The sequence below is a fragment of the Oenanthe melanoleuca genome, chromosome 2 (genome assembly GCF_029582105.1).
Source record: "Oenanthe melanoleuca isolate GR-GAL-2019-014 chromosome 2, OMel1.0, whole genome shotgun sequence".
Taxonomy (NCBI): domain Eukaryota; kingdom Metazoa; phylum Chordata; class Aves; order Passeriformes; family Muscicapidae; genus Oenanthe; species Oenanthe melanoleuca.
In genome coordinates, this window is record NC_079335.1 from 121,758,602 (window position 1) to 121,779,374 (window position 20,773).

Sequence of the window (20,773 nt, forward strand, 5' to 3'; positions counted from 1 at the left end):
TTTGATGTGCCATCAGTTACATCAACAAAAATTAAAACATCAGGGTTTTGAGAGAGATGATTGAGTATTCTTGCCCAAACTTAGCCATTTTCATTTGCAGGCTAAACAAAGTTTTTCTCATCTATGCATGGATCCTGAAAATAATTAGAAGCTTGCCATATGAACACATTCTACCCATTGCTGTAACATCCCAGAAGAAAACTCATTCAAGGCTTAACTGCAATGAATTCCCTCAGACAGCCTCATATACACAAGGCTAAAGACACTAAATCAAGTGCCACCTGATGTGATATATGCCCAACATTGCCTATTAAGTGTTGCACATAACAGGCTCAGCTATAAAGAAGATGTTTCAAATTAAGAAAGAGCCATCACTTTGGCAGAGTCACGGCAGCAGGTATTTTTTCCACGAATATAAAGTCATACTGTTGGTCCAAAGTTTTCAATGAGATATGTCCAATTTCTAACACTTTATAAGCCTCACCATATTTTAAGACTTTGGTTATTCAACAGAAATACTGATTTGAGTAACAGCAGAACTACGAGTACAGAGGTTGATAAGAATGTATCATTGCAGCACAAGAAGTCAGACACCTTCTCTCTGCAGGCTTGTTTTCAATTGTTTATTGAGGTTTAAGAAGTCATCCACATTTCTATAAATATAGACATTACTTGAGTAAGTGACTTACAATGTCACCAGTGCAGGTACATATATAACCAACATACAAAAGCTCCACTGGAAGCTACTTCAGTTTATTCAAAAAGGACCAAGATGTCATTAAAAAAACAAACAGCTGTCACTTTCAGTTATCGAAGACACTAAAGTGCATTTTTGGTTACCTCCTGGTTGAACAGCTGCTGGTTAAAAAGTTTGATTTTTTTTTTGTTTCTCAACATAGCTAAATTACATCAATTGACATTCAGGTTTGTAGCTGTCATCCTCCTGATACATGGCAGCAGGCAAGAAAAATGTGTTACTTTGCTGTTTGAGAGGAGGAAATTGATTTTGCTATTTTTTACTTTTTTTTAAAATCTGGTATTTCCAACAAAAAAATTTAATGATAATCTAACATTCTGATGAATTTCTACAGCACCACTAAAGTTAGTCTTAAAATTCCAGGCTCTGCTTTAGCCCTTTTAATTGCTAACCAAATATCTAAAGAGTCACTTGAAGCTCTGTACCAGTAAGAAAAACTACCCTCCCTTTTCTGTCAAGCACTATCCTGCCCAGTTAACACTGTTTGCACACTCTGTAAACAAGAACAGCTTAAAGCATAATTAAAGCAGAACACAGGCCCATCTTGAAAATCTTCTTCCCCTTTCCCTCCCACCCACCCCCGCCCCTGGTAGTGTCTAATGTTTTGAGTGTATAAAGCATTATTACATTCCTAACCACAAAATACTGTAAGAGTCACAAAAAAAAAAAAAAAAAAAAAAAAGCATACGTTGAAAGTGACATAGCAATACCACTTTAATAAAATGGGTTATTTTGGGGAGATACAAGATGTGCTCTGCTAATTTTAACTCCATCTTTACTTCATTATAATTATGCTATATTGCCAGGAAAGTCACCAATAGGGCAAAGAATGCTGCACTGGTTAGAACCACAGCAGCCATAGTTGTTCTTTATAGCTCCTTTACTGCAATTCATTGACTTTTGATACTAGGAGGACATAATACTCCCCATTCCGAAATAAATTACTGATTTTGAGTAACAGTTTAAATCTGATTAGCACTGTATAATGATGAATGGCTATTTCTAAAAAATAAAAACCTTACATATCAAAAAACATGCTATATGTTGGGAAATCACTTTTTCATGCTCCATCGTGTTGTTTACAGTTTTTGTCAGTCTTTCTTTTACCAGCTGAAGAATCCAAAGCACTTAAAATTTCAAGTGTTTGAACTGAACATAATTCAATTCCAGAAAGTGCCAAATTAAAAAAAACTACACGTGTAGCCAAGCTTTCATAGAAATCCTCAAATAAGGTAAAAAACCAGCCTCAACGAAAGTATGGGTTACTAGCTTCATACATGTTTTTAAAGCTGTATAATGTTCACCTAAGCACTCCACTTACGAGCATCAGAAATTTAAAAACACAGAACACCTTCAACGCAAATTGCTTGCAGAGGGCACCCTCAAACATATGAGTACAACACTAAGCAGAAAACCCTCGTTTTATTTGGCTATTTAGACATCCATGTCACATATACCCACCCATCCATTTCCTGATAGCATTACATCATCTATTAGGGCTTCTGAAATAATACAGAGCCAAAAAACTCAGAAGAGACTAGTTTAAAAAAAAAAAAATCCACAACTGCACAGCCTTCCTGCACACAGCAAGGTTGTGCAACTGATTGTTTAACGTAACTAAGCTTAACGGCATCCAAACAGGCAGGCCTGGGTTTGGACGCTGTCTTACGTCAAATTTTGACCATGTAACTACTCTAAAATAGAAAGGTCAAAAAAGAACTCATCTCTTCTTTTTCTGCTGCCTCAACATTTTCCTTCGCTTAATTATCATATCATGTAGTTTCTCCAGTCCCTCTTTAAGTCCGTCTCCAATGATTGCACAGGTAGGCTGCAAATGCCACGGCGTTGAAGAACTCAGCTCACTCATCGCCAACATTTTCTCGATTTCAGAAAGGGAGAGAGAGTTCCTCAGGTCCTGCTTGTTAGCAATGATAAGGACAGGCACTCCTTGATTCTCAGATATCCTAGTAATCTTATGAAGTTCTGTTTTGGCCTCCTCCATCCTCTCAACGTCGACGGAGTCCACCACAAACACGATGCCATCGGTGCACCTCGTGTACGACTTCCACAGCGGCCTCAGCTTCTCCTGGCCGCCCACATCCCAGAAGTGGAAAGTGACCGTCTTCGAGTTGCCCAGCGTCACTTTGATTTTCTCCGTATTAAATCCTTTAGTGGGGACCGTGTTGACGAACTCATTGAACTGCAGTCTGTAGAGCACCGTCGTCTTCCCGGCGCAGTCCAGCCCCAGGATGACGATGTGAAAGCTCTGGAAGGAAGGCAGGCTGGAGAGGATCGGCGTCTGGTCCGAGAGTCCATTCCCCATTGCCAGCAGGGAAGGTGACAGCAGGCTGCCACGAGCAGAGGCGGCTCCCGCGGCGGCGCTCGGATCCTGCCAACGACACAAGCGGCGTCACCGCCCGCTCCGCCGGCACCGGGGCCGCAACGCGCCGGCCGCGCCGCCGCCCCGACTGCGGGGGCGGCCGCGGGCAGCGCGACGCGGAACGCCGCACGTCCCCCGCCCCGCCCGGCGGCTGCGGCCGCTCCCGGCACTGCGGCTCGCCCGGCACCTGCGCGCCCGCCGCCCCTCGCCGCGCCCCGAGCCTACCGCTGCTCCCTCAGCGCGGGGAGGCGCGCGCTGCCCGCGGCCCCATGCCCCGCGCCGCCGCTGCTCCCGCTGCCGCTACTGCTGCTGCTCTCCCGCGGCCGCCGCTGCTCCCGCTGCCGCAAGTACTGCCGCTGCCGCAAGTACTGCCGCTCCCGCTGCCGGCTCTCCTCTAGCTGCCGCTCCCGCTGCCGGCTCTCCTCTAGCTGCCGCTCCCGCTGCCGCTGCCGCCTGTGGCGCCGCCGCCCGCGCGACTCTCCCCTGCATCTGCTGCCGGGGGCGCCTCCCAGCGCGCGCCTAGCCCCGCGCGCCCCTCCCCGCGCGTTCCCATTGGCCGCGCCGCGCGCGGGGGGCGGGGAGCGAGCCGCGCTCCGCCTCGCCCATTGGCCGGCGGCGCCGGCCACTCACGGAGAGCCCGAGTCCTACCGTCCGCAGCCGAGCGCTTCGGGCCGAGCGCGGCCGAGGGAACGGGCCGCCCCCGCCCACGGCCTGCCTTGAACGGCCCCCGCTCCTCCTCCTCCCGAGGGAGGCGGAGCCGCTGCCTCACGCGGCCGCTCGGGGGAAGGCAGAGCGGCCGCGCCCTCCGCCTGCGGCAGCGCCCCGCCCCTTCTCGGGAGAACGCGCGCTCATTGGGCGCTGTTGCTGTCTGTCACTCCATCCCGGCCCCGCGCTGCCCCGCCCCTCCTCGGGAGAGCGCTCGCTCATTGGATGAGGCGCTGTCACTCCAGCGCGCCCCCTGCCGGCCGCGGGCGGAGCCGCCCCGCGCACCTGCGCCGCTGCCGGGGGCGCGCGGCCCGGCCGGGGCGGGAGCGCGCCGTGCGCGCGCCCCCCTGCGCCGCTGAGGGCCCCGGGCGCGCCCGCGGCACGGGCGGTCTCGGAGGTGCTGCTTAAACAAAAGTGCCCCGGGCCCGGCTCTGCGCTCTCATCGTGCGTGTTGTGTCCGCCTGTGACCTGGCCCCGCGAAACCGGAGACACAGAGCGGAAGGGGCCGGGAATAACGCGGTGGATGACACCGTTCTGAGGGACGCGGCAGTGCTGGGGTCTGAGTGAGCACGCCACGGTACCTGCCGGGTTGCAAGAAAGGTTTCCCACAGCACAGAGATATGTTAAGTGATCCTGCATTTTCATATCTCAGGCTGATTCGAGCAGTGAAGTGTTTCCCAGAACTAATTAGGAGTGTGTGATAACACATTTTCTGCATTTCCTGTTTCCAGAGATGCAGGTGTCAGGGGAGGCCTGCAGGAGTATTTGTCTCAGCCCTTCTTGCTGTCGCACCACGGTTCTGCTCCTTCCCACTGCCCTTCCCACTTCGCCGCTGCAGTTTGCACAGCTGTGGCGATGCCACAGGTGGTTACTGCTGCCCGGATCACTGCAGCATACCACAGAAATCATCTATAGCCCTTGGATAAAAAATTAATAAAGCAATCTGTTGATAAAAGCATGCGTTTAACTGTTAGCTAAAGCTGTTGTGCTACTCTACTCTACCAGTCCAGTACTGTACTCAGTATCACAGTTATAGAATCATGGAATGGTTTGGGCTGGAAGAGGCTTTAAAGATCATTTAGTTGCAACCCCACTGCCATGGGCAGGGACACATTTCATTAGACCAGGTGGCTCAGGGCTCCATCCAACCTGGCCTTGAACACTTCCAGGGATGGGGCATCCATGGCTTCTCTGGGTGACCACCCAAACTTCGACCAGCTGGGCTTCAGTAAAAAAGGAGTGGCATTTTCAATTTTAGTCTTGCCTTTTTGTCTAGAGGACTTTACAAGAATATTCAGACAATCATATTTCTTTTTTTCTCCCTTTGAAAGCATTGTACTCCATATTTTAAATAACAGACAATTCTAAATAAAATAGAAGTAATTTAATAGTAAAGGGACATATAGTAGCAAAAAAAAAAAAAATAATCCACTGTGTGCTGTAGGCAATGTTTCATGTTATTAAAGTGTTAAGGTACCCATTCTAGTCCTACTAAAAATAGCAAAATTCTAATTTGCTTACATCTGAGATTAATATTTCAAAGCTTTTATCTTTGTTAGTTATTTACATCCTGATCTTGCAGCTGATTCTCTTTAGAGGAAGTGGCCTGTTGGTATAGGAAGGTGATTTTACATCTATGGAAAGGAGGGTTAAGTTACTACCCCTAAGGCCAGCTGGTAAGGCTTCTGGTTTGGCAGTATTTTACAGACTTTTGGAAAACATAAAGAACTGCACAGCGTATGTCTATAGTATGTAAAAGCAGAAAAAGCATCTATAGTGGCAGGAAAAGTGGGCCTTAATTATATCATGGATGGTTTTAGTAATTCAAAATGGGAGGAAACCAGCTAAAAATACCATATTAAGGAACATTACTGCAGATAATAGATTTATTCATAAAGCTTGACAAGCTGAAATAAATCAAATTGACCTTTATCTCCACCTCCAAAATTAACTATCCCCTATTTTTAATAGAAAAATAAGCCTATTATGGTCTTCATGTCTGATTGTTACCAAGATCTGTTCAAACTTTAACAGAGCTTCCTAATAATACATTTTACAATTAATTCCATGAGAGTGGGTATTGGCTAGATCCTACCCTCATGGAAGGTATTTTGATTTTAAACATAAAATGCATCTTGTTCTCTTGTTCTGCTGAAAAGCAGTCAATACATAATATTTTATTGAAAAGGGAGGGATAAAGATGTGTTTTTCTAAGGTATAGCATATCCAACACAGTAAATGGAGAAGGAATCTCATAAATTTTGCATTTCTTTGGAAAAAGAGTTTTATGTCATCAGGGAGGTCGTTTTAAGATTAGACAGAAATTAACATCTTCAACAACATGAGCGTACCTGTATTTGTAAATATATACATGGAAACAATCCATGCTCTCCAGAAAATGCTTGGACACTCCCTACAGTTAATTTATTACATTTGCCTGTTGTAACTTGCTATGAAGTCAATTATGATCTCTCTGGGGCTGAGACTATTTTTCACTGTAAGTCTTCTTTGCACCTTGATCTTAATTAATGCCTGTAGGCACTTCTGCAAAACAGCTATTAAATAACAATCCAAGTGGATCAACTCCTCCCATACACTTCATGCTACTTTAGAAGTCAAACGTGCAGACTGGGCAGGTGTTATGGAGTAATGGTATCTAAATTAGGGGGAGTGTAGAAGAGTTGACACATTCAACCTCTGGTAATTGAAGGTAAGGGTAAAGCAAGGCTTTGATTATCCTGTAGAAGTCTTGAATGAAGGAAGTGTACAGAAAGAAGTGTACTTTTCAAGTGTGTAGTTAAATGGGGGGAGTGGGCTGTTCTTAGATGTCTGCTGAAAATAACTGCAAGATACATGTAAGAGGAAACAATGGTGAAAGGCTTGAGCCATGTGCAGAATTTTTAATGCAAAATAAGGAGGTCCCTAATTTCTGTGTTGGGGTAATTTCACATACTGATAACTTTTCTCATTTCCTATCTAATCTCTACAGATCTGAGTTCTTTCTGCCTCAGCATTCCTTAGCTCATGAAAACAACTGCAACTTCAGCTTCTCTGGGCTAAAAACCTTCTCCCCTTTCCTGGATACGAGTTTACCAGTGGTTTACCAGTGTATATAGTAATATATTATTTTCTACATAGGTTTCTTACATATATGCTATAAATATTTCCCACACAGAAGAAGGCAGGACCTGGGACAAATCATTGTGTTTCAAGAAAAAGAAGCAGTACCTGCATAACATGCAGCTTCTTCACTATGGTAGTTTTTTTGTTGTTGTTGTTGTTGTTTTTGGTGGGTTTTTTTTTTGTTTTTGTTTTTGTTTTTGTTTGGTTTTTTTTTTGTTTGTTTGTTTGGTTGGTTGGTTTTTTTTTTTGTTTTTTTTTTTTTGTTTTGTTTTGATTTTGTTTTTGTTTGTTTTTTTTTAAATTTCTTAATGGCCCAAGGATAATTTTGGTTCAGGGAAGGTTTGAGAGGGTCACGCTTCCAATGCTGCAATTATTAACTGCCTCTGAGAAACCTAGATAGTCCTTATTAGGGATATGGACCATGAAATTGGTTGAAGTGTTGCCAAGAAAGAATTGCCATACAGTGGGAAGATAAGATTCTTGGAAATTTTAATATTATTACCCAGCAGAGACTTAGGTTACATGTTAATACATATCACCTTCTTCACTGCAGGAGCTGTCTCACAGTGCCCAGAGAAAAAAAATGCAAAGGATCATCAAACATCTACTTGCAAGGCTGTGTGTATTCTTCACAAGAAATCGTCTTTCATATGGAAATAGCAAGTCATGGAAATTAAATCTAGCAGTTCGTGAGAGGTTCACTGTACCAGGACATTAAATCAGAGCTTTCATTAGTGCTGGTCATTTTAAAGTTAAATTCCACTCAAGTAGATATGACTGTTGTTATACAACCACATCTAGTGATGCAGCAGATGAGAAATTACTTCCAAAGAAAAGATAGTGGGCTTGAATTTTTGTGGCCAGATAAGCACAATATTCCTTTTGTTTTCATTAAATATCATCATTCTGAAGAACAGGCTAATGGAATTTATTATCCAGTTCAATAGCTAATCACCTTAGAGTTATTTTTTAATAGCACCACGTGTTGTGTGTAGCAAATTTGATTCAAATCAAATGAAAAATGAAACATCAGACAAATGATCTTGAGGCCGTATACTGCAGATGCAGAGGGATATGGCCAGAACTAAAGAACAGTAAAAGACAGAAGCAAATATGAGCAAATGCTGAAGGAAGGATAGGAAGGAACTAGCTGCATCACAGAGCAGGGATCCCAACAACCCATCTTCATGAGACAGATGTATTAGCAACCTCACACCATGAATTATTGCTGCTGCATGGGGAAATCGAGCAGATTTCTCAATGTGTATGAAAGAGAAAATCAGTTGCATTTCCGTACAATGACATGGCAAACCTAGGCTGGGCTAATATGTATTAATGTTTGTGTAAAAGCAATAATGTTTATAATTGCAGTAACCAACTGCAGCTTGGTTGTACATTCAAAAATTGAAGTTACGTCTCTTCAACTATACCGTAGATCTCAGATTAGAGCTAAAAAATCCTGCTTTGAATTGGTATATGGTTCTGAAAGTATTGCTTTGAGTTGTTACATGGTACAGCAGTTTCACCATGAATTTTGAGAACCATCTTGACTGTGAGCAGTAAGAATGAAATAGCTGACAAATGGCAACACATGAGGTTTTAAGACTATCTCTTAAATTGATGTACAAAATGTTTTGCACAAAGAAGCCTTTTATCATCTTTGCTACGTCTGCTGAATTCTTTTATGATAGCTTACAAACTGCATGACTTTGCTTTGATTATTAAAAAGTAGTTGGTGGTAGAAAATCTAATTTATTTCCTCACAATAAATAAGCTTAGAGCAGTAGGAGATGGAGTTGCTGTGTTGCAATTTAAGTTACCACTCTGATTAGACCAGTTTATTAAATGTACTGTCATTTAATACGTATCTTCACATGAGGTCTAACATCTATGTTTTGCTACTTTCATTTTCATAAATAAACATAATGCCACATAGCAGGTTAACAAAAGCCTCTAAACAAAAAGCCTCTTCTTTGATACTGGCTTTGTTGCATCTTCAATTCTATTCAGGTGTGTTAGCTGAAAGCAAGCTGTACTAACTCATAAATGTTCTTAGTCACACTGAGCAAGTGTTGGCTCAGGGTAACTGAAATTGTAACCTCTGCCTTCCAAGCTCTATGAATTTTGGTTATTTCATCCTCGATGGGATGGCTGTAATGGTGGTGACTCCATGTTTGTGGAACATGGGGAATGGTCTGACCATTTTGTGTACACAGGGTTGTACGAGCAATGCACCTTCTGTGATAGGGTGGGACAGCAGAAGGATTGTCCCAAACAGCATCTCTTTGTTAAGGACTTGTATCACAAAACTCTCAGCTGCAGAGTGTTCATTTAATAGCAGAGTGTAATTAATAAGGGTTTAGCATAGAGCCTCTCTTCATATGATACAGAGTTTATAATCACAAAATCCAAATCCAGACACAGGAGTTGTTATGGGGAGTTTTAAAGAATAGAAAAAAAGCGTTTTGGGTTTTTTTTGTTTGTTTATTTTGTTTTGTGGGGTTTTTTGGGGGTTTTTTTTTTGTTTGTTTGTTTGTTTTTGGTTTTTTTTCAGGATCCCCTGGTTTCTGCCTCCACTTCACTAAGAAGCTGCTGCTAAAAACCCCCCAGCAAATATGTTTATTTAATAAATGGACAAAATACCTCCTACTTTAATTCTTTATTATGTGAGGTAAGACTTCTGCACCATGAGCAATTCCAGTGTTCAGTGTGTGATACTACAAACGAGCAAGTCTTGGCTTGCACATTTTCTTCGATGGTTGTGTACTGATCAAAGACTTACATTCATCTCAGCAGCAGGTTCCCCACCTCCTACCCCAGATTTGTGACAGCACTTTTGCTTTTATTGGGTTTTTTCCCTCTGGAACTACTGACTTGAGTCATCACACTCTTTTGCTGAGAATGCAGTGCTACTCAATGCTACTGTTCGAAAATCTTGCCAGTTAAGAAAATGGCTTCCAATATATTTTTTTTCCCCCAGTTTTTTTATTTTCCCCCAGAAAAGCCATGGGCACTTTTGAGGTGTTTGGTTTTTTGGGGGCATTTTTTGGTTATTTTTGTATGCCAGGGTGATTCTAAACAGTTTAAAATTCTATCAAACTGAGATTTCAGTTATCAGCTACTGTCTTTTGATATTGCTTCCTTTGAAAAGGGTTGCAGAGTTTTTAAAAATTTTTAATATGATGAGAGCAGTTTGCAAGAAGATTAAAAGCACTACAATTACAAATATAAGAGCAACATGTTTATTTTGCCCCTGTATTGATGGATTTAATATTTGAAGGTATTTTCTCAGCTTCAGAATAATAATGGAAATGTTGGTAGAATAACTACTGCTGTTTGAGATATTGCTAGCACAGAGTAACAATGAAGGAAAGAAAAAACTGCTGTTAAATATTTTTATTTTCTAAAGAACTTTATAAATATTGTATAACTGTTTAACATGTATAAAGGTGCTGACATTTGCTGGAATTGTAATAGATAAGAAAAACAAACAGACCTTGGACATCAGAACAAAGAAGGCTTTTCTTTGATAAATTTGTATCTCAGTTGATTTACTGTAGTGGAAAAAAGAGTTACAAGTTCTGACTGAAGCTTCTGACTAAGTGTTCATGGGATGAAACATTCATTTAAGCCAGTTATTTCCTAACAATCCATCTGCTTGCAACAATTACTTATTTAAAAGCTATGCTTTGTTCTTCAGGTGCTGCATATATCCAAAAGGAAGTGCCAGGACAGGAGGAAGCACACAGCACTCAGTTCACAGAGTCAGAGTTAGCATATGGTTAATGAAATGCTTAAATGCCAAATACAGTGCACTGAAACCTGCCATGAGTGCGTTTCAAAGACAGTCATAACAGACAAAGCACTGAAGCTCCACTACTTTGCAGGGACTGGCCTGTTCCTGTGGCTGGCTGGAGCAGGGAACCTGTGCCTTTGTGGTGTGCACAGCTGGCTCTTGGATGTGTTCTCACCATTTTGGCAACAACTGAGAGATAATGCCCATCGAATATACCAGCTTCACTGTGAGAACAAGCAGGCTGTTGGTCTGTAATAACTTTGTGTAAATCAAGTTAAGTGCACACCTTGAAGAGGAAATTCAGTTGCTCATCTCTCCTAAAAAGGCACAGCAGCAATAGAAACAGATTTCACAGAGATTGCACTGTATGGAAATAAAATTTTATGGGAGATATGCCTAAGCTCCCAGGAGGGCTGTGAAAAATCTAAAGTCTCTGCTTTAGTGTATAATAATGTAGGTAGTACAGTGATAATGTCACAGCTCCTTGAGCCTGGTGCTCAAGAGGCAACAGCTGAAAGAAGTCCCCATTGAGACAACGAAATACACCACAAAGAATTTGTTTGATGTTCTCCAACCACTGTTGGTAATTTATCAGTGCTCCTAATGATAGGAGCTTGTGAATGCTGCTTATTACTCCTGGTCACATACAGAACAAATAATATGGATTTTAACTATTCTCTGGCATTCTGAAAGCATCTCTTTCTTAGATGAGTGAAAACAGAGACCTGCTGGCTCCCTAGATAGAGGGGAGGGTTTTATTTTTATTTTTTGAAGAAAGAAACAATTTATCATTAATTTTAGATAACTGAGCTCAAATAAAGTTGTAATATCTTTAATGATATTAATTAATAGATTAACAATGTTCCTGAAGAAAATAAAAAAAAAACATGTTTTAACAGATAAATTAACTTGGTCTTTTCAAATCAGAGAAAACTGGTAAAGCCTACTGAGCATCTGTGCAGTCCACTGGTCTCATTCTCTGCAGTGCTTGCTTCACTTCTACCCGAAGTCTTTCCCAAGCACTTGATTTTAGCTCTATAGTTGTGAGGCATTTGTGAGTTTTGAAAAACTGTGTGTCACTAGCTGGATCTTTAACCTGTCTTTTTAGTCAACAGGCATCTGAAGTGCACAGTGAAATCCTTAATACAGCCCAGCAAAATAAAACATCAATTTTAATTTAATTTAAATTTATATAATTCAGAATTATATATGACCCAATTCTTTGCTTGCAAAGATGGTTATAGTTCTGAGTGGCTTTTCATTTGGAGACTTCCCAGGCACTAGGAGTTTTGAACTAGGACTTACCTGTGTTTGCCTCATTCCAACACAACAGCACTCCCAAGTGTAGTACATGCAAACCCTGAAATAGCAGGTCCTACAGCTTTGCCAGCTGTGTGGCAACTGCATCCAGTCCCTGTGCATGTTTGGATTTTGACCAATATATTAAATTTTATTTTGAAGCAAGAGGGTGTTAAAAATCAGCTTTCGAGGAGGGAATGGAAAGAGCAAATATTCCTTTGCTTTGATTTCTGGTATGAAAAGTAAACTTCAGTCAGCAGAATATGAATGAGAGCTAAGCATTCTAGATTGGATTTTTCACAAGCCAAAACAGAGTTGTTTGGCTGCCAGTGATAAGAACTACAGAGTTTCAGTCTTTCCCCCCAGGGCCATGGACAGTTTCACCAGCTAGCCTGAGCTGTGGCATGAAGGTTTCAGTCTCTTCCATTGAGAAATGCTGGGCATTGTATCCTTAAATACTGGCTATTTGTTGCAGTTTCTAAAACTTAAGCCAAATTAAAGAAAAGGAAAAAAAAAAAAAAGGAATAATTATTCTTCTCAGTTACAATACTTAAGAGGTTCAATGTGAAATCTGAGCCTATTACAGTGTGCTATAGCAAAAGGAAAGCCAACCCCTATTATAGAATTGTATTTATGTATAATACAAACCCTCTCAGGTTTGTATTTATGATGAGATGAAAAAGGGAAGAAGAAACAAACCAAAGAGAGGACGATGAAAGAATGTTTCAGGGAAGACAAACAGTGTGTGGGTGGGGAGGAGTAATTTCATCTCCTTGCTCAGCTGTAGCCCAGACTTTTAAAATCTTATCAGCTCACCATGTCTTCTTTTTAAGTTAACAGTAAATCTCAAAATTACTTCAGTGAATCCTACTGCTTGCTAAATGTTAAAAGCTAAGTCCCTTGAAAATTGATTTGAAAGCTAATCACAGGGGTGTTAGGCAGAAAGCTTTCTTTCACATCCTAGGTTTCAATTCTTGGAGGGAAACAACAGTAAACTCACCTTGAAGACATTATAAAACCTGTCCCTGCACAATCGTTTTTTATTTCCTCTTCCAGGGAATACGATTCAAACAAACCACATCACACATTCCAATTCCATAATGTTGAAAAAGAGAAGCCTTTCCGAGAATTCGGCACAGCTTCTACCACTAGGATTGTAAACCCGCACAAAACTCTGCCAAAATACTAATTTTTAAATGCATAATTTTTTAAGTTTTTTGTTGACATCACAGTATTTCAGTATTTTATCAGAATATAGGTTTCCTCTTCTCTGGCTCTCATGGCCACACCACACTACTTAGCACACTACTTAGCACACTACTTAGCAGGCTTTAAACAAAGTAAGGAATGCAAATAAACAAACCTGTGGAGGAACAGATTGTTTAGCTGAGATTTTAGTTGTGTTACTGAATTCCAGTGAATGGAGGCAATACTGCAAGAGCCAGTAGTTGAAGTGCTGCAAGAGTAAGCTCTACAGTTTTCATCTGTCTTTCATCTTTCTCTTCACCTCTACCAGGACTGATGATAGAAGATTAAGAGTCCAGGCAGGACTGTAGGGAGCTGAAGCAGCAGTGAGACACTAGGAACATAATAAATTTTTTTTTTCTAATTTAATTGTTTTATTCAAGGCCTCTCTACTCCTGGAAAAGTCAAACAAATAATACCTCCTTATGTGAGGAAAAAATAATCTATAGTAAACAGAAAGAATCTGTTTAAGGAAGTCTTCATGCTTTGAAGATTTTGTATTTCAGATGGTATACGATAAAGATACGATACATTCAGCACATGAGTAGATGCAACCCCAAACTGAATCTTCAGAGGAAGCATGAGAAAGCTTTAAAGAGGACAAATGGTTATATCCCTTCCTCCTGGTTTACTGATAGGACTCTGAAGCCATAGGTCATTCTGTGAAAGCTTGTTACTAAATCTGAGAGACTGTGCCTGCTGAGGGTCACTTAAAGAGCCCTGCCCTTCTGCTTAGGGACACTGATATCTGCAGTCTTTCATCACAGCACAACTGTAGATACAGGGATTTTAAAGTTAGCATCACTGCACTCCCTGCAAATCATTCATCTTTGAGTTCTTGCTGAGGATTGATTGAAGGCACAGCAGTCTGGCATATAAAGCATGTATGTGTTCCTGTGTTTTTCAGACCTGTGATAAGTCAGAGTTGAGATAAAATGATAACCTTAGCAGTCACCACAGAGGCCCTAACCCCAAGCTTTCACTGGGCCAGAGGGTTGAAATTGTGTGAAACCAACAGCAGCAGCCAGCAGACATTTGTTGAAGAATGGAGACCACATTTAAGTGCAAAACCAAAGCTTCAAAATGAACAAGAAATTGGTTAATCTTCATCCCTCCATCTGTAGTCAGTGAGCACTTTTTGTTTCTCTCAGTTCTACCCTTGACTGTGGACAGGACTCCTCATGCTCAGTCTCTGGACTGAAGCCATGTGAGTGGATGTCTGTTACCCAGTATAACTCAGTAATAATGAAAGGAAGATCCAATACATTATCAGCAGTCACAGTCCTTAAGTCAACCACAAAACAACATTTGCCAGAAACAAAATGAGCTGTACTGCAGAGAGGCCTCGTATCTTTAACAACAGATACCATCCCTTTCAAAAGCAAATCTTTTCATTCTCCAAGTTGAAGTAAAGAAGCACCTGAAAACTTTGCTATTTCTTTGTAAACACAGCAGAGCCTTATCTTCACTTCATACTTATAATCCCCAGAGCAGTTGCTCCCAATATGGAGAGAAATTTTTATGGACCTGATGCAAATACAGCCCTAGTTATAGCTTTCATGGAGTTCATGGAGTGTCAAGGCTGAACAGGCAAGGGTGAGAGATCTATTTTAGCTTATATTGTATTATAACATAAAAGCCTTATTCCTCAGTCGAGCAGGCCTCTGTCCTTCCTCTGCTGCCCTAATGCCATGGCTGGTGGAACTGCACCCATTCTTCAGCAGGTCTCTGGACAAGATGAGGCATTGCACTCATCCTGGCTAATCCTGCTCTGAGCAAGTCTGTGCAGCCTGGCACCAGTAACCTGGGCAGCTGTCTGGATTATGAGCAGTACTTACAAGATGACAGTGTTGAGAAGTGACTTGACTAGGTCAAGCACTGTACAAACACATGGTAAGAGACAGAGCAGCTTAAATAAACAGGGAATTGAGGAAGTCTTCATTTAATAATTAGAGAATAGGACTGAAATTCAGTGATTCACTTCACACAGACAACAGGAAATACAGGTACCAGAATTACTGTTTGCTACTTTGATTATCAGACAACTTTTCAATACCTTTCATCACACAATCTTAAAAACGATCACTTTAAACTATGGGAATTCCCACATGGGATTATTTGGATGCTGAAGTGAATTTGCAGATGCTAGGATGGGACAGCAGAATGCTGCCTGGACCTATCTAGAAAGAGATAGGGGATTTTTAGAGTGGGCATCTTGCCTGCTCTTGCTGGCAGGACATTCACAGCCACTTCTCACCCAGGTACAGTAGGAGAGTAGCAGGTTAGTGTTGGGAAGGACAGCAATCTTTGATTAGAGATATCTGCAGCTCGCTCAGCTGGTTAAATGGGAACTCTGATGTGCTGCAACGCCCAGTTCAGGAAACCTGTGACCTTTCTGAGACCACTCTGTGAAAATCTACACCTGGAGGGAAATTTGTAATCTTCCAATCAGTGTTCTAATGTAATCACAATTGTTTCTGTAGCTGCTTGTTCTGTAGCAAGGGTATCAGACAACACAAAGCATGGTGAACTGTTGGGCAAATGAACCAAAATCACCTGATTGCATCCAGCCTTCATGTTCCTATAACCAAATGCTGCTAAATCACACTGAGTCACCTCTGTGATATCTGTTGAGCAGCAAATAGAGCTGTTCAGCACCTGTCAAGAGGCTTTTTTAAAATAATCAAATCATTGTTACTGCAAAAGCAAATGTGTGTCTCGGCCTTTCAGTGGGATACTGTTCAGGTTGTTGCAGTCTCCCCTGCTTGCCTCCATGCAGCTAATTTTTGAGGCAATGATCTGCAGTTTAACAATAAAAATCAATGCTTTCACCTGATGCTTTCATTTCATGTGCATGGAGGCCCAAATTTCACTGCTGACTGATTAACTGTGATGGTAAAATATACATTGTTGTGGTTCTCAGTACACTCATAACAACCCTTTGAGAGAACACTCACAGGGTGGAAGTGTGGATGTGTTTAGGAAGAAATCTGATACAGGCTTTCACCTTCTGCTTGCCCTCCTGGAATAACTCTGTCTGCTATTATTAAAAAAAAAAAAAATTAGCTTACATATTCTATTCTGTAGAGGCTATTTTTTCCCCTGCAATGCAAATATGCTTTAATGTGAAAAGGAAAATGACAAGCAGAGGGAGAAGAGCCAAAATAATCATCCCTTAATTTTATGCCCTGGTGGGCCTCCCAGTTCCCATTGGTCAGCCCTTCTCCTCCTTGCACCCTGGAAGCTTTAATTGAGGTGAGTGTATTATTTTAATTTTTAACATAAAGTAATGGGCAATAGGCAGAGAAGGTCAAAGTAACTTTAGGCCGGTCAAGAGAGGATGCATTAGACATTAAGGACCTGTAGCAGACTAAAGATCTGATTGTGTTTTCAGAAGTTCCTTTGATTTTAGCATCAGAACTGCTAGCCATAAGAAGGGAAAAGTGTACTATTTCTTTATCTAAAGACAAAATTATTGTCTTCAAAAAAAAGAAAATGCAAGGACTTGTAGAGTCAGCAAAGTATTATATAGCTCTGGCTTTATTAAATAATAATTTTTGGCTTAAATACTTGCATTTGGCTCAATTAAGCCATAAAGGCTGAATTTCAGCGAAATGTTGCTGAAGCAGCTCTATCCTAAAGCAAAGTTTGAAGGTTTTTTCTGAAGCATTCCTATAATGAAGTCAACTCTGAAGAAGAATTTCAGTCCACAGAAAAAATAACCTTGTTTGGGCCAATTTTTTCTTTTTAATTCTTTTATATTCAGTAAAAATGAAGACTAAAAGAATATTAAAAAGTTCGTAACAAGAAGTGTTCCTATAGCCTGTAAAGATATCTAAAGATGTTTGAGAGCATCTCCTGCTACAGTCTAGTGAGCAAAACATTTTCTGTATGATTCCTCAGTTCTCTTGTGAGAGTACTGTCTACCATCTCCCATCACCAGCATTTTCTTGCTGCAGTTGAAGCTGCACTGGCAAGAAATCAAACCATTCAATTGAATTTAGCTGCATTTAACATAATCATTTACAGCAGATCTAATTTTATGTAGCACTATGTGCTATGGTCAAAATGGCTATTTAGAGCAGTGATTCCAGGAGCTGACTTCTGTCCTGTGCATAATCTACAGTTATACTTCTAAGATTGTGATATTTTATGTAATATAAATACTATGTAGTACTATGACATCCTGTTAGTTCTAAGGATTCCTAACACCTTTCTCTCGCAATGAAATAAAGATGAAAAATGATGCTGTGTTTATAGCCAATAGAACATGAATGCTGTTTTGTAGTAGCATAATGAGACTCCTAAATCAGGTTCTAATTTTGCCATTACAAGTAGAGTGAGCATACTATTGCTCTGTGATAATCCTGCAAGACATAGCTTATTCTTGACTCAACTTGACTGTACACAGATCTGCAGAATTTTTTCTATTATAAAAACAAGGCAGATTTGATATGTGTATTCATAAAGTTAGGTGCTTAAGTATTTTCTTGTAAACAGCTTAATCTTTGACATTTCTAAGCCCTCATAGTCCATCCTGTCTGTCCTGTCTCCTTCTCATTCTTCTTCTTGAGAAAGAAATACATCTTTGTGTGTACAGTGGATATACGTATGAAAAATAAACTTCCTCACTGGCAAGTAAACCCAAGAACAATGTTGCTAGCAGCTGTTGTGCTTAAAGCCCAGTGGAGAACACTGTTCCCTTATGAGCTCTCAATGCTCTTCTCAACATCAGTAATCAACATGCCAGAACAATGTATTACAAACTCAAAAGCCCAGGCCAGGAGACCACAAAAGCTCCTCTGTCTTGTGTGAGGGAACTGAAAAGAGGCTTTCACAGAGCTGGAGAATATGCTGGCAGACTGTGCCAGTTCAGAGCCCTCAGTGTCCCAGAAGATGTTTATGTACAAGAAGGACAAATCTTGTCTAATCCTTGACTCAGAAGCTATTATAACTGTTATTTTTTAAAAATGAAAAGAATCATATGTATGTGTTGAAGATGACAATCAGATAATTACAGGCTGCTCAGTGGCTGAGGCATTGAAAGGGTCTTTGTGCTCCTTCCAGCAGGAGAAGGACATCTTATCTACTGTCCCAAATAAAAAGCAAGATGTATCCTTTAAAAACAAACATAACCTATTTCCTCCTATTTTATAAAGTAGTTATTTCTGTACTCAATTATTTTTGCAAGCAAAAAGTTATAAAGCCAGAGAATTCGATTAATAACAATGGTGTTTTTTCTCAAAGATTAAAATAATCTAATAAGCACCTAGTTCTTTGATTTTCACTGAGGTTTGTAACTGTCAATTGTTGAGAAGAGTTAAGCTTCCATTGGGTAAAATGGCACCAAAGACAAAACAAGTAACTTCTCACTGCACTGTCCATTTAAAAGGAAGGTTAGGTTTTCAGAAGTCTTGCTAGATGCCAGTGGAAGCACTGCCCTACAATATGTCAGAGAGAGGAAGATCAGCTTGGCATATAGAATACTGGTTTTTGTAACTTTATTTTAAATGAAATTACATTCACATACAGCCCAACTATATTAGCAGACATTTAAACAAATGTTTAAAGCTAACTCGTATAATTAAGCTCTTAGCTTCACAATTCTTTTGTCATCAGTATTATAAGCTTAGACTAAATTCATTCTTTTGCATTACCCTGATTTAAAATCCCAAGCATGTTAAAAATATACAAAAATGTCTAAAATTTCACTTTCCTATCTAACTTACAAGAATAATAAAACTGCTGAAATGCTGTCATTAAAAAGCCACATTGGTATGGTTTACAATCGAGCTGTACAAACTGTTGTTTAAAACAAGCATTACTGGATAAGTGATCAAAGCAGTGCTAAAGATTTGAAAGAAGTTTTACCACTGCCCTTAAGCAGATTTTTTTCTGGCTAAGTTACAAATAAAAGCCACTTTGAAAACATACTTTTAAATACAACAGAATAAAAAAAAGCTCAAGTTAGTGTGCCTGAGAGAAAGGAGAAGGCCATATTCCATGGTGCACACTCACATTCCTAATTCCCAGAAATGCTACTGAAACCAAGGGTTTCCTTGCTTTTGATGTGTGTGATATTTGTCTAACACCTGCATACAAAATTGGAAAGACATTCTGCACCTGACAAGGTGAACAGTCTGCATGCTGAAGAAGAAGTGAGTACTGCTGAGTAAGGCAACTGAGGTGAAGTATGGCTTGAGAGCAATCTGGTTAAGGCAGAGTATGTGTTTTCAAAGCTGTTACTTTTGCTTCCACTTCAAAGCACTAGTGCACTACAACGTGTTTAAAAGCTTTAGTTAAAAAGACCTGGTGGAGCTGGAGCTGGTTCAGAGATAAATCTAACAGAACTCATCACAATACACCAGACAGTCCCTCAAAAAAACCTCTCTTGATTTCACATTCTGACAGTATTCAGTCTAAAGCTCCACACATATATGTATTAACAGGGTAAACAAACATGTTAAGCCCAGCTTTCTCCAAATATCCATTTATTATTTGCCCCCTGTGAGCCACAACTCCCACTGAGCATCAGACATTATCTGAAATTTTCAATGAGATTAACAATACGTGGGCCTAGTAATGAAATCAGGTGCATTCCTTTCCTTGTAATGGATAGTTTTATTCCTCTATCAGGCCAAATTCTGCACAGTATTATCTTGACCTTAATCTGAAGGAATTTCTGTGGCATCAATTTGGATTTTTAAGTGAAGAGAGAATTTGGTCCATTTTAGCACATTAAAATGAACTGACCCACAGCTTCTCTTTAAAGAATCAGTAAATTAAAGAAAATTTATTTCTTTCTTTTAAGATTAAAAATTGGTAGCACTTTCTGTATTTAGCACTAGAAAAGTCCCACTCACCCCATTTGGCCAGTTTACAAATATCATTTATCCTTTCCAGTGCTAAGAATTTCTAGGTTATTCACAGAAAAACATCAAAGCTCAGGAAATGCATGGTATTGTTGCATAAGTTTATGCTTAAAAATACTAGAAAGTAGCTAGGCTCTGATAATCCTTTGGCATGAAGCTGGGGTCTCCTTGGAGAGATCAGTTCTTCCATTTGTTTGAGTCCCAAGCCAGGAACCAGCCAGTGAATGTGGGGGGTTCATACCCTTGCTTCACAATTACAATGGGGGTTCCCTTATCTCTGCCAGAAGGATCTGTTTCTATATAGCGTTTGGCTAAAAACAGAGAGGAAATAAAACATGGAATATATTAGTTCATTCCTGTGGTATAAAAAATACATTGAAAGACATAGTGAAAGAACACAGGGCTGTTATAATACAGTATTCAATTAATTATTTCAAAGGCAATGAGATGATCAGGTAAAGGCTGATTTTTCCCAGCTGGCAGTGAAGGAATTTTCCATGAAGTTAAAACAGAGGGATTGCTTTCCTGAGCAGTTTGTTGCCATACAGCTGGGTTTTGGCTCTTAAACAGAAGAAAGCATTTGCTGGTGCTGTGAG

At 40.5% G+C, this 20,773-nt stretch overlaps 2 protein-coding genes across 2 annotated transcripts in view; both read right to left on the reverse strand.

Moving 5' to 3' along the window:
- Positions 1 to 609: 609 nt before the first annotated feature.
- ARL4A (ADP ribosylation factor like GTPase 4A) lies at positions 610 to 3,625 on the reverse strand. The gene is made up of 2 exons (XM_056485321.1): positions 3,363 to 3,625; positions 610 to 3,146 (listed from the first exon to the last, which is right to left on the reverse strand). Exon 2 carries the CDS (start codon positions 3,078 to 3,080, stop codon positions 2,478 to 2,480), a length of 603 nt encoding a protein of 200 aa, XP_056341296.1. The 5' UTR covers positions 3,081 to 3,146; positions 3,363 to 3,625; the 3' UTR covers positions 610 to 2,477.
- Positions 3,626 to 18,789: 15,164 nt separating this feature from the next.
- Positions 18,790 to 20,773, reverse strand: part of SCIN (scinderin) — a 45,940-nt gene continuing 43,956 nt past the window's right edge. Inside the window, exon 16 of the mRNA XM_056484442.1 lies at positions 18,790 to 20,488. Within this exon, the coding sequence (XP_056340417.1) occupies positions 20,355 to 20,488 (134 nt within the window). The 3' untranslated portion in view covers positions 18,790 to 20,354. The remainder of the gene's footprint in view (positions 20,489 to 20,773) is intronic.